Here is a 13,460-nt window from a genome sequence, read left to right on the forward strand (position 1 = left end):
TGGCTGGGGAAGCCCTGAGCCCATTCCTGGCCCTGCCTAGGGAGAGGGCTCCAGGCCAGCTGCCCTCACTCCCCAGGGTCACGCGGATGGGGCCAAGGGCTTGCTGTGCTGGGAGCATTGGCCAGTGCCCACGGTGGAGCTCCAGGTGCCGACGCCTCCCCCACGGCAGCAGTGGCGGCGCCCGTGGCAGGACCAGCGAGCACAGCTAGCAGCAGGCTGAAGGGTTTATTATAAACACAGGCCCCAGCGGCTCTCACCCAAAGCTGTACATCAGACAGAGCAGTGCCAGGGCACTGGGGCCAGGATGGCACCGGGCGTGATTCCTGCCTGCAGGAGGAAAAGGAACGTTAGTGCGCAGCTGCCTCCTCCCAGAGCCCCGGGCACTGTGCCGCCACAGGCCCCAACACCACTGCACACGTCCTTAGTCTCTGGTCATGGAAACGCCCCGCCTGCCCATGCGTGCACGCCCAGCCCACAGGCACGCCCAGCCCCCGGCACACGCAGACGTGACTGCACACCCAGCCCACGGGCACGCCCAGCCCCCAGCACACGCAGACCTGATCACACACCCAGCCCACAGGCACGCCCAGCCCCCGGCACACGCAGACGTGACTGCACACCCAGCCCACGGGCACGCCCAGCCCCCGGCACACGCAGACGTGACTGCACACCCAGCCCACGGGCACGCCCAGCCCCCGGCACACGCAGACGTGACGGCACGCCCAGCCCACGGGCACGCCCAGCCCCCGGCACACGCAGACCTGATCACACGCCCAGCCCACGGGCACGCCCAGCCCCCGGCACACGCAGACGTGACTGCACGCCCAGCCCACGGGCACGCCCAGCCCCCAGCACACGCAGACCTGATCACACACCCAGCCCACAGGCACGCCCAGCCCCCGGCACACGCAGATGTGACTGCACACCCAGCCCACGGGCACGCCCAGCCCCCAGCACACGCAGACCTGATCACACACCCAGCCCACAGGCACGCCCAGCCCCCGGCACACGCAGACATGACTGCACACCCAGCCCACGGGCACGCCCAGCCCCCGGCACACGCAGACACAACTGCACACCCAGCCCACGGGCACGCCCAGCCCCCGGCACACGCAGACACAACTGCACACCCAGCCCACGGGCACGCCCAGCCCACGGCACACGCAGACGTGACGGCACGCCCAGCCCACGGGCACGCCCAGCCCCCGGCACACGCAGACCTGATCACACGCCCAGCCCACGGGCACGCCCAGCCCCCGGCACACGCAGACGTGACTGCACACCCAGCCCACGGGCACGCCCAGCCCCCGGCACACGCAGACACAACTGCACACCCAGCCCACGGGCACGCCCAGCCCCCGGCACACGCAGACGTGACTGCACACCCAGCCCACGGGCACGCCCAGCCCCCGGCACACGCAGACGTGACGGCACGCCCAGACCCCGGCACACGCAGACACAACTGCACACCCAGCCCCCGGGCACACCCAGCCCCCGGCACACGCAGACGTGACTGCACACCCAGCCCACGGGCACGCCCAGCCCCCAGCACACGCAGACCTGATCACACGCCCAGCCCACGGGCACGCCCAGCCCCCGGCACACGCAGACGTGACTGCACACCCAGCCCACGGGCACGCCCAGCCCCCGGCACACGCAGACACAACTGCACACCCAGCCCACGGGCACGCCCAGCCCCCGGCACACGCAGACGTGACTGCACACCCAGCCCGCGGGCACGCCCAGCCCCCGGCACACGCAGACACAACTGCACGCCCAGCCCCCTGGGCACAAGCAGACATGACCACACACACAGGCCCCCGGGCACACGCAGACACAACTGCACACTCAGCCCCCTGGGCACACCCAGCCCCCTGGCACATGCAGACCTGACCACACGTGCAGCCCACGGGCATGCCCAGCCCCCCGGGCACATGCAGACACGACTGCACACCCAGCCCCCTGGGCACACACAGATCTGACCACATGCGCAGCCCACAGGCACACCCAGCCCCCTGTGCACGCCCAGCCCCCTGTGCACATGCAGACATGACCCCACGCGCAGCCCCCTGGGCACTCCCAGCCCCCTGGTACACACTGACACAATTGCCCACCCAGCCCCCCGGCACACACAGACATGACCACATGCGCAGCCCCCGGGCACACGCAGACACGACTGCACACCCAGCCCCCCGGGCACACACATGGGGGCTGGTGCCAGGTTCTGCGGGGTGGGCCCGGGGGCTCAAGAGTTGACTCTTCAGCAAGGATGAGAGGCTGGGCCCAATCCTGTGGCAAGGGGTGAATCCCAGGGAAATGCCCCAGCCCTGCACTCACAGAATACGCAGGGCAGCCAGCGTGTCCTGCCGCCCAGCCCCAGGGCAGGGGGTGCCCCGGCTGTCACAGGGCGGCTGAGAGCTCGCCACAGGGAGGGGGCACCAGTAGAATGTGGGGCTCGGCAGGGAACATGCAAGAGAAGCTGTTGGGGGCAGGGGGTGGGAATGGGGGCAGGAGTGTGTGAGGAGCCGAACTCTCACCCCTGCCATCCTGGGCGCCCTCCACCTCGTACTGGGCACTGGCCACTGCTTGCCTCTGCTGGGTGCTGAGCCGCGCGCGCTGCTGGGGGGTCACGGCTGAGGCCTGGGCGCTGGTGAAGCCCAGCAGCTGGGCTGGGCTGAAAACCACCTGCGGGGGAGCACCAGCATCACAGCACAGACCAGTGGGGCCAGCAGAGCTATCAGCAGAGCTACCACAGAGCCAACCCCCACAACTCCCGAGCTCAGCCCATGGGGGGTCCCAGCCCCCCACCCCCTCCGAGCTCGGCCCACGGGGGCTCCCAGCCCCCCGCCCACCGGAGCTCAGCCCACGGGGGCTCCCAGCCCCACAGCACCCCCCGAGCTCGGCCCATGGGGGGCTCCCAGCCCCCTGCCCCCCCGAGCTTGGCCCATGGGGGGCTCCCAGCCCCCCTGTGACAGAGCAGGGAGCAGGGCAGATTTGACCTGGGAATGTTGCCTGGGAGTTACATTGGGGATGAGAAGGAAGCTACCTGAGCTGTAACCTGAGCCAGGAGGGGGGTTGGGAGAAGTGACACTTTCTGCCCAAGGGACAGGAGGAGGAGGAGCAGGGGGAGGGGGAGAGAGCTGCTGGAGGAGTTTTGGGTTTGGCAGTTTGGGCTGGGTGGTGGAACGCAGGGAACCCCAAGCTGGGGTCTAAGCTCCCTGCCCCCTCCCCAGAAGGACTTGACTGAGGGGTCCTGGCTGTACCTACAAGCTCTGCTGTAGCCTGCGTTCCTACTGTCCAATAAACCTTCCGTTTTACTGGCTGGCTGAGAGTCACGGTGAGTCCCAGGAAGAGGGTTGCGGGGCCCTGACTCCCCCACACTCTGCGGCACCTCCTCCCCCGCAAGCTCGGCCCACAGGGAGTCCCAGCCCCCTGCCCCCCCGAGCTCGGCCCACGGGGGCTCCCACTTCCCCGAGCTCGGCCCACGGGGGGGGGGGGTGTCATGGAGTTCCCGGGCGCTGCTCTGGAACTGCTCCCCACCAAGCCAGGCAGGACTCTGGGGAGCCTCCTCTCCCTCGGAGCAGCCTGTCTGCAGGGCAAGAAGCTCCCACGGCTTCACCTCCTGGGTCTGACCTTGGAGCATTCAGCGTCCTCTGCCCCTCCGTGCGCTTCCCACAATGAGTCCACCCAGGCGGGGTCCTGGGGAAGCCAGAGGGTCCTGCACCCCCACTGCGCAGTCAGACGTGACTCTCAGCCAGCCAGTAACACAGAGGTTTATTCGATGACAGGAACACGGGCTAAAACAGAGCTTGTAGGTACAGAGAACCGGACCCCTCGGCCGGGTCCATTCTGGGGCCCAGCAAGGCAGACCCGCACGTCTGCCCCCACGCCTCGTCCCCAGCCAGCTCCAGACTGAAACCCCCTCCAGCCCCTCCTCCTCTGCTGAGTTCCTTTCCCGGGCCAGGAGGTCACCTGACCTCTTTGTTCTCCCCCACCTTTAGCATCCCCTTGCAGGGGGGAAGGGCCTGGCCATTAGTTGCCAGGAGACAGAGTGTCGGCCAGAAACTGAGGCCCCCCCACAGTATTCAGAGGAAACATTAAGAACAGTCCCACTTCATCACAGGGGGTCCCAGCCCTCCGCCCCCCTGAGCTCAGCCCACAGGGAGGGTCCCAGCCCCCTGCTCCCCCCCAAATTCTGCCCATTGGGGGGATCCCAGCCCCCTACCCCTCTGAGGTCTGCCCACCGGGGGGATCCCAGCCCCCTACCCCCCTGAGCTCTGCCCATGGGGGGGATCCCAGCCCCCACCTCCTTAGACTCGACCCCTTTGTCCCCAGTCAGAATTTGGCTCTGTGGTTCGTTACACTGGAGCCAGGCCCCCACCACATGCCGGTGCAGGAAGAAGGGGTTTTGTGGGCACAAGCAGGGCTGCAACTCACAGTGAATTTGGGTGCGGGGATTCCCGCGATGGCCAGCGGGGTCAGCGCCCGGATTTGCTCGGGGACGAGTGAGGACAGGGCGATGTCCTGGAGCCCAGCTGGGGAGCGACACAGAGCAGGGCTGGTTACAATCCCAGGCTCTGCCCCTGCTCTCCCCCGCCCAGCTGCCCAGCCCCAAAGGGAACTGTGCACCAGAGACCGGCTGGGGCGGGACTGGGCTAGGGGGGCCCCACGGTCCGGTCCAGTGCGGTGGTGCTGAGCAGGACTGCACAGAGGTTCTGGGGGGCCCCGGGCAAACTCTGAAACGGAGCTTCCCCCCTCCAACCTACCACCCGAGGGGAGCCCCTGGAGAGCGCGTTGGGAGGTGGGTCTGAAAGGGGCCTGGCCTGCACTCACCTGCCAAGGCAGCTCCTGTCCTGTGGGCTGGGCCCAGGACTCCCCCTGCGACCCGGGGCAGAAATTCGCAGCACCACTCATGATTGGCCTGGCCACCCGTCCATCATGATGGCCAAACCTCAATGGTGCTGCATCCCCTGCACCAGGTCATAATGTCACCAGGTCTGGAGGCCCTGTCAAATGTCCCCTCCCACCCGCCCCAGGGAAGCCCTCCTGGGGGCACTGACATCGCTGGCATCAGCCTTCTGCTCTGGCACTTGAAGCTGGATAAAGTCAGGCTGGAAATAAGGCCTAAATATTTCCCAGTGCCTCATTAATCGCTGGCACCACTGCCCAAGGGCCTGGGGGAGTCTCTACCACTGGCCAGGCTCACATCCTGATTGGGGGGTTTCTGCTCGAGGGTCATTGTGGGGCTGGTCTCTGGCCTGTGCTAGGCAGGGGGTTGGACTAGATGGGCACAACGGTCCCCTCTGGCCTTGGGATCTGGGACTCTTGAGGGGAGGGGAGTTCTACTGAGCAGGATGGACCCAGGGGCCTGGTCTAACGTGGTGGGGGAGGTACAAGGCTAGATGGGCCGAGGGTCTGAGCTGATGCAGGGGCCCAGGGGTTCCAGGCTAGATGGGCCGAGGGTCTGAGCTGATGCAGGGGGCCCAGGGGTTCCAGGCTGGATGGGACGTGGGTCTGAGCTGATGCAGGGGGCCCAGGGGTTCCAGGCTGGATGGGACGTGGGTCTGAGCTGATGCAGGGGGCCCAGGGGTTCCAGGCTGGATGGGACGTGGGTCTGAGCTGATGCAGGGGGCCCAGGGGTTCCAGGCTGGATGGGACGTGGGTCTGAGCTGATGCAGGGGGCCCAGGGGTTCCAGGCTGGATGGGACGTGGGTCTGAGCTGATGCAGGGGGCCCAGGGGTTCCAGGCTGGATGGGACGTGGGTCTGAGCTGATGCAGGGGCCCAGGGGTTCCAGGCTGGATGGGACGTGGGTCTGAGCTGATGCAGGGGCCCAGGGGTTCCAGGCTGGATGGGACGTGGGTCTGAGCTGATGCAGGGGGCCCAGGGGTTCCAGGCTGGATGGGACGTGGGTCTGAGCTGATGCAGGGGGCCCAGGGGTTCCAGGCTAGATGGGCCGAGGGTCTGAGCTGATGCAGGGGGCCCAGGGGTTCCAGGCTGGATGGGGCTGTGGTTCTGAGCTGATGCAGGGGGCCCAGGGGTTCCAGGCTAGATGGGGCTGTGGGTCTGAGCTGATGCAGGGGGCCCAGAGGTTCCAGGCTGGATGGGGCTGTGGGTCTGAGCTGATGCAGGGGGCCCAGGGGTTCCAGGCTGGATGGGACGTGGGTCTGAGCTGATGCAGGGGGCCCAGAGGTTCCAGGCTGGATGGGGCTGTGGGTCTGAGCTGATGCAGGGGCCCAGGGGTTCCAGGCTGGATGGGACGTGGGTCTGAGCTGATGCAGGGGCCCAGGGGTTCCAGGCTGGATGGGACGTGGGTCTGAGCTGATGCAGGGGGCCCAGGGGTTTCAGGCTGGATGGGACGTGGGTCTGAGCTGATGCAGGGGGCCCAGGGGTTCCAGGCTGGATGGGACGTGGGTCTGAGCTCATGCAGGGGCCCAGGGTTCCAGGCTGGATGGGACGTGGGTCTGAGCTGATGCAGGGGGCCCAGGGGTTCCAGGCTGGATGGGGCGTGGGTCTGAGCTGATGCAGGGGGCCCAGGGGATCCAGGCTGGATGGGGCGTGGGTCTGAGCTGATGCAGGGGGCCCAGGGGTTCCAGGCTGGATGGGAAGTGGGTCTGGTCTGTCATGCACCTCCTACACACAGGGGATGCGAGGAGTTGCAGGGCACTGGCCAGGCGGTTCAGAGCAGAAGGCCCATGCCCACACTCTCCCACTTCAAGGTCCTCGGCTGCCCAGTTACCCCACAGTCCCTCCCTCCCACCACCTTCCCCAGGGCCCCGCTGCCCCTCCCAGCCCCCCTCACCTGCCAGTGTTCCGATCTCAGTGAAGATTTCGGGGCCCCAGCTGCTAACGGGGCCAAACGCCGAGTGGGACGTCAGCAGCTCAGCCAGTGTCTCCAGCTGCCTCTCGGAGCAGCCAAGCCTCAGGGAGCCCACAAATGGGGCAGCCTGGCTGTGGGAGAAGGGAGCACAGCCCGCGTCAGACCCATCCCCCAGAGTCACAGCCTCCATCCCCAACAGCGACGGCCAGCTGAGACAGGGCTGGCACCCAGACACCTCCCCACCAGTGCCCCCCAGGGCCGACCCTGCTCCCCTGGACCAGCAGACACATCTCACACCCCACTGCTGGGCAACTCCCAACTGCCTCTCGCTCTCCGGCTGCTGGACTCAGAGCAGCATTAACACCTGTAAACTGGGACTCTCTGAACTCCACCTCCCAAAGGGCCCCCCCTCCCTCCCCGTGGCTGCTCCCCCAGTCCCAGACCTGAACTCCTGGCTGTTCAGCATCCGCATCTCGTCAGCACGGAGACCGCACAGGAGGTGGCCGAGGGCAGCCAGCTCTGGGAGTGCCAGGCCCTGCACACTCACCCCACTCTGGCGCAGAAAGCTGGAGACTATGGCTCGCATCTGGGGGGAGAGCGGCCTCCGTCAGCATAGCCCAGGGCAGCCCCCTCACCCCCGCCAGACCCACAGTCAGCTGGGCCCCAGCCCAATCCCCAGGAGCCAGGGGCTGGGCTGGGAGGCGGGGCCGGGGTCTTTTGGAGCACAGGGGGGTTGGGCTCCTTGCCATGGCCCAGGGGCACTGAATGAGGCCTTACCTGTCTTGTGGTCCAGCCTTCCAGGACCCCCAGGACAGAGAGGGCCCCCCAGTTGGAGAGCTCCAGCTCCTGCAGCTCCTGCTCGCTCAGCTGGGTGGCCAGCAGGCCCAGCTGCAGGAGGTGAACCGGCTGCAGGGGCTGGGCGGTTCCAAACAGCTGCACGGCATGAAGGACAGCACGTTGCAAACATGGTGCCCCCCCAGCACGACTCCCCTCCTCCCGTGAGCACGGCATCCTCCAGCACGACTCCCCGTGAGCACGGCATCCCCAGCACGACTCCCCGTGAGCACGGCATCCCCCAGCACGACTCCCCGCCCCGTGAGCACGGCATCCCCAGCACGACTCCCGCCCCGTGAGCACGGCATCCCCAGCACGACTCCCCACCCCGTGAGCACAGCATCCCCAGCACAACTCCCTCCCCGTGAGCACGGCATCCCCAGCACGACTCCCCGCCCCGTGAGCACGGCATCCCCAGCACGACTCCCGCCCCGTGAAAACGGCATCCCCAGCACGACTCCCCGCCCCGTGAGCAATGCATCCCCAGCACGACTCCCCCCCCGTGAGCACAGCATCCCCAGCACGACTCCCCGCCCCGTGAGCACGGCATCCCCAGCACGACTCCCGCCCCGTGAGCACGGCATCCCCAGCACGACTCCCGCCCCGTGAGCACGGCATCCCCAGCACGACTCCTCCCCGTGAGCACGGAATCCCCAGCACGACTCCCCGCCCCGTGAGCACGGCATCCTCCAGCACGACTCCCCGTGAGCACGGCATCCCCAGCACGACTCCCCCGCCCCCGTGAGCACGGCATCCCCAGCACAACTCCTCCCCACCCCGTGAGCACGGCATCCTCCAGCACGACTCCCCGTGAGCACGGCATCCCCAGCACAACTCCTCCCCACCCCGTGAGCACGGAATCCCCAGCACGACTCCCCACCCCGTGAGCACGGCATCCTCCAGCACGACTCCCGTGAGCACGGCATCCCCCAGCACGACTCCCCGCCCCCGTGAGCACGGCATCCCCCAGCACGACTCCCCGCCCCCGTGAGCACGGCATCCCCAGCACGACTCCCCCGCCCCCGTGAGCACGGCATCCCCAGCACGACTCCCGCCCCGTGAGCACAGCATCCCCAGCACGACTCCCCGTGAGCACGGCATCCCCAGCACGACTCCCGCCCCGTGAGCACGGCATCCCCAGCACGACTCCTCCCCGTGAGCACGGAATCCCCCAGCACGACTCCCCGCCCCGTGAGCACGGCATCCTCCAGCACGACTCCACCCCGTGAGCACGGCATCCCCAGCACGACTCCCCGCCCCGTGAGCACAGCATCCCCAGCACAACTCCTCCCCACCCCGTGAGCACGGAATCCCCAGCACGACTCCCCACCCCGTGAGCACGGCATCCTCCAGCACGACTCCCCGTGAGCACGGCATCCCCAGCACGACTCCCCGCCCCGTGAGCACGGCATCCCCAGCACGACTCCCACCGCCCCGTGAGCACGGCATCCCCAGCACGACTCCCCGCCCCGTGAGCACGGCATCCCCAGCACGACTCCCGCCCCGCCTCCATGAGCACGGCATCCCCAGCACGATTCCCCGTGAGCACGGCATCCCCAGCACGACTCCCGCCCCGTGAGCACGGCATCCCCAGCACGACTCCCCGCCCCGAGCACGGCATCCCCAGCACGACTCCCGCCCCGTGAGCACGGCATCCCCAGCACGACTCCCCGTGAGCACGGCATCCCCAGCACGACTCCCGCCCCGTGAGCACGGCATCCCCAGCACGACTCCTCCCCCGTGAGCACAGCATCCCCAGCACGACTCCCGCCCCGTGAGCACGGCATCCCCAGCACGACTCCCCGTGAGCACAGCATCCCCAGCACGACTCCGCCCCGTGAGCACGGCATCCCCAGCACGACTCCCCGCCCCGTGAGCACGGCATCCCCAGCACGACTCCCGTGAGCACAGCATCCCCAGCACGACTCCCGCCCCGTGAGCACAGCATCCCCAGCACGACTTCCCCGCCCCGTGAGCACGGCATCCCCAGCACGACTCCCGCCCCGTGAGCACGGCATCCCCAGCACAACTCCCACCCCGTGAGCACAGCATCCCCAGCACAACTCCCCGTGAGCACAGCATCCCCAGCACGACTCCCGCCCCGCCCCATGAGCACGGCATCCCCAGCACGACTTCCCCCGCCCCGTGAGCACGGCATCCCCAGCACGACTCCCCGTGAGCACAGCATCCCCAGCACGACTCCCCGTGAGCACAGCATCCCCAGCACGACTCCCCGCCCCGTGAGCACAGCATCCCCAGCACGACTCCCGCCCCGTGAGCACAGCATCCCCAGCACGACTCCCGCCCCGTGAGCACGGCATCCCCAGCACGACTCCCCACCCCGTGAGCACGGCATCCCCAGCACGACTCTCCCCGTGAGCACGGCATCCCCCAGCACGACTCCCGCCCCCGTGAGCACGGCATCCCCAGCACAACTCCCGCCCCGTGAGCACAGCATCCTCAGCACGACTCCCGCCCCGCCCCATGAGCACGGCATCCCCAGCACGACTCCCCGTGAGCACAGCATCCCCAGCACGACTCCCCGCCCCGTGAGCACGGCATCCCCATCACGACTCCTCCCGCCCGTGTGCACAGCATCCCCAGCACGACTCCCCGCCCCGTGAGCACGGCATCCCCCAGCACCACTCCCCGCCCCCCGGAGCACCGCATCCCCCAGCCCGACTCCCCGCCCCCGTGAGCACGGCATCCCCCAGCACAACTCCCGCCCCGTGAGCACAGCATCCTCAGCACGACTCCCGCCCCGCCCCATGAGCACGGCATCCCCAGCACGACTCCCCGTGAGCACAGCATCCCCAGCACGACTCCCGCCCCGTGAGCACGGCATCCCCAGCACGACTCCTCCCGCCCGTGTGCACAGCATCCCCAGCACGACTCCCGCCCCGTGAGCACAGCATCCCCAGCACGACTCCGCCCCGTGAGCACGGCATCCCCAGCACGACTCCTCCCCGTGAGCACGGCATCCCCAGCACAACTCCTCCCCGTGAGCACGGCATCCCCAGCACGACTCCCGCCCCGTGAGCACGGCATCCCCAGCACGACTCCGCCCCGTGAGCACGGCATCCCCCAGCACAACTCCCCGCCCCCGTGAGCACAGCATCCCTCAGCACGACTCCCCCGCCCCGTGAGCACAGCATCCCCAGCACAACTCCCTCCCCGTGAGCACAGCATCCCCAGCACAACTCCCGCCCCGTGAGCACAGCATCCCCAGCACGACTCCCGCCCCGCCCCATGAGCACGGCATCCCCAGCACGACTCCCCGTGAGCACAGCATCCCCAGCACGACTCCCGCCCCGTGAGCACGGCATCCCCAGCACGACTCCCGCCCCCATGAGCATGGCATCCCCAGCACAACTCCCTCCCCGTGAGCACGGCATCCCCAGCACGACTCCCGCCCCGTGAGCACGACATCCCCAGCACGACTCCTCCCCGTGAGCACGGCATCCCCAGCACAACTCCTCCCCGTGAGCACAGCATCCCCAGCACGACTCCCCGTGAGCACGGCATCCCCAGCACGACTCCCGCCCCGTGAGCACGGCATCCCCAGCACGACTCCCGCCCCGTGAGCACGGCATCCCCAGCACGACTCCCCACCCCGTGAGCACGGCATCCCCAGCACGACTCCTCCCCGTGAGCACGGCATCCCCAGCACAACTCCTCCCCGTGAGCACAGCATCCCCAGCACGACTCCCCGTGAGCACGGCATCCCCAGCACGAGTCCCCGCCCCGTGAGCACGGCATCCCCAGCACGACTCCCCACCCCGTGAGCACGGCATCCCCAGCACGACTCCCGCCCCGTGAGCACGGCATCCCCAGCACGACTCCCCGCCCCGTGAGCACGGCATCCCCAGCACGACTCCCCGTGAGCACGGCATCCCCAGCACGACTCCCCGCCCCGTGAGCACAGCATCCCCAGCACGACTCCCCGTGAGCACGGCATCCCCAGCACGACTCCCGCCCCGTGAGCACGGCATCCCCAGCACGACTCCCCGTGAGCACAGCATCCCCAGCACGACTCCCGCCCCGCCCCCATGAGCACGGCATCCCCAGCACGACTCCCGCCCCGTGAGCACGGCATCCCGCCGCACGACCCCCTGCCCCCCCCCCGTGAGCACAGCTCTCCTTCCCCCGATGGGCACACCTCCCCCCAGCACGGCTCCCCCTCCCCCGTGAACACAGCTCCCCTCCCCTGATGGGCACACCTCCCCAGGATGGCTTCCTCCCCAATGGGCACGCCTCCCCAGCACGCCTCCCCATGAGCATGGCTCCCCTCCCCTGATGGGCACGGCTCCCCCAGCATGGCTCCCTCCCCTGATGGGCACGGCTCCCCCGTGAGCACAGCTCCCCTCCCCTGATGGGCACACCTCCTCCCAGCATGGCTTCCCCGCCCCAATGGGCACGCCTCCCCCCCCATGGGCATGGCTCCCCCAGCACGGCTGGGCTCTCCCCTCCCCCTGATGGGCACGGCTCCCCAGCACGACTCCTCCTCCATGAGCACGGCTCCCCTCCCCTGATGGGCACACCTCCCCAGCACAGCTCCCCTCCCCTGATGGGCACAGCTCCCCCAGCACGGCTCCCCTCCCCTGTGAGCACGGCTCCCCCAGCACAGCTCCCCACCCCGTGAGCACAGCTCCCCTCCTCCTGATGGGCACACCTCCCCAGCATGGCTTCCTCACCCTGATGGGCACGGCTCCCCAGCACGTCTCGGCTCTCCTCCCCTGATGGGCACGGCTCCCCAGCACGGCTCGGCTCTCCCCTCCCCTGATGGGCACGGCTCCCCACAGCACAGCTCCCCAATGGGCACGACTCCCAGCACGGCTCCACCCCATGGGCACGGCTCCCCAGCACGGCTCCCCCTCCCCCTGATGGGCACACCTCCCCAGCACGGCTTCCTCCTCCCAGCACGGCTCGGCTCCCCCCCCGATGGGCACGGCCCCAGCACGACTCCCCCAATGGGCACACCTCCCCAGCATGGCTTCCTCCCCTAATGGGCACGCCTCCCCAGCACGGCTCCTCCTCCATGAGCACGGCTCCCCACCTCCCGTGAGCACTGCTCCCCTCCCCTGATGGGCACACCTCCCCAGCACAGCTCCCCAATGGGCACGACTCCCAGCACGGCTCCACCCCCTGGAGCATGGCTTCCCCCAGCACGGCTCCTCCTCCCCCGATGGGCCCACCTCCCCCCAGCATGGCTTCCTGCCCCCAATGGGCACGCCTCCCCATGGGCACGGCTCTCCCCAGCACGGCTCCCCTCCCCTGATGGGCACACCTCCCCAGCACGGCTCCCCCTCCCCCGATGGGCACACCTCCCCCCAGCATGGCTCCCTCCAGCACGCCCCCGCCCCCGCCATGAGCAGGCCCCTTGCAGCTCCTCCAGGTGCAGCTCCCCGAGCCAGGCAGGCGGCTGAAGGGACCATCCTGGTTCCCTTCTCCCTCCCTGCCCTGTTGTTTCGGTCCCAAGGGAGTTCCCGTGTCTCCCCAGAGGCCGGTTCTGATCCCAGCCCTGGCAGGTCTCTGTCCATGGCCGGAGTCCTGCAGAGCTCACATTGTTAGCGGTGAAACAACCCCTGGGCTTCCCACTGTCCCTCCAGATCCTCTGTTGATGTGGGGCCCAAACGGCGCATTCAGAGAGCCGGGGCCAGCCCTTCGGGGCCCTGCCCAGAAACACCCCCCCAATACTAAACAGACACGCTCTGCTCATACAAAGCCAACGGGGGCCCGTGAGCTGCTCCGAGGCCTACGCAATAGCTTAGTGGGCTTACGCCCAGCGCTGGCTCTGCACTCATCTCA

General features: G+C 68.7%; 1 protein-coding gene across 1 annotated transcript in view; it reads right to left on the bottom strand.

Annotated features, from left to right (window-relative positions):
- Window positions 1-210: 210 nt before the first annotated feature.
- Window positions 211-13,460, bottom strand: part of STRC (stereocilin) — a 42,201-nt gene continuing 28,951 nt past the window's right edge. The window contains exons 23-28 of the mRNA XM_039491720.1: window positions 7,596-7,751; window positions 7,262-7,404; window positions 6,801-6,949; window positions 4,438-4,535; window positions 2,538-2,685; window positions 211-327 (exon numbers count right to left, since the gene is read on the bottom strand). Coding sequence (XP_039347654.1) covers window positions 254-327; window positions 2,538-2,685; window positions 4,438-4,535; window positions 6,801-6,949; window positions 7,262-7,404; window positions 7,596-7,751 — 768 coding nt within the window. The 3' untranslated portion in view covers window positions 211-253. The remainder of the gene's footprint in view (window positions 328-2,537; window positions 2,686-4,437; window positions 4,536-6,800; window positions 6,950-7,261; window positions 7,405-7,595; window positions 7,752-13,460) is intronic.

The sequence above is a fragment of the Mauremys reevesii genome, linkage group 10 (genome assembly GCF_016161935.1).
Source record: "Mauremys reevesii isolate NIE-2019 linkage group 10, ASM1616193v1, whole genome shotgun sequence".
In the NCBI taxonomy this organism is placed as follows: domain Eukaryota; kingdom Metazoa; phylum Chordata; order Testudines; family Geoemydidae; genus Mauremys; species Mauremys reevesii.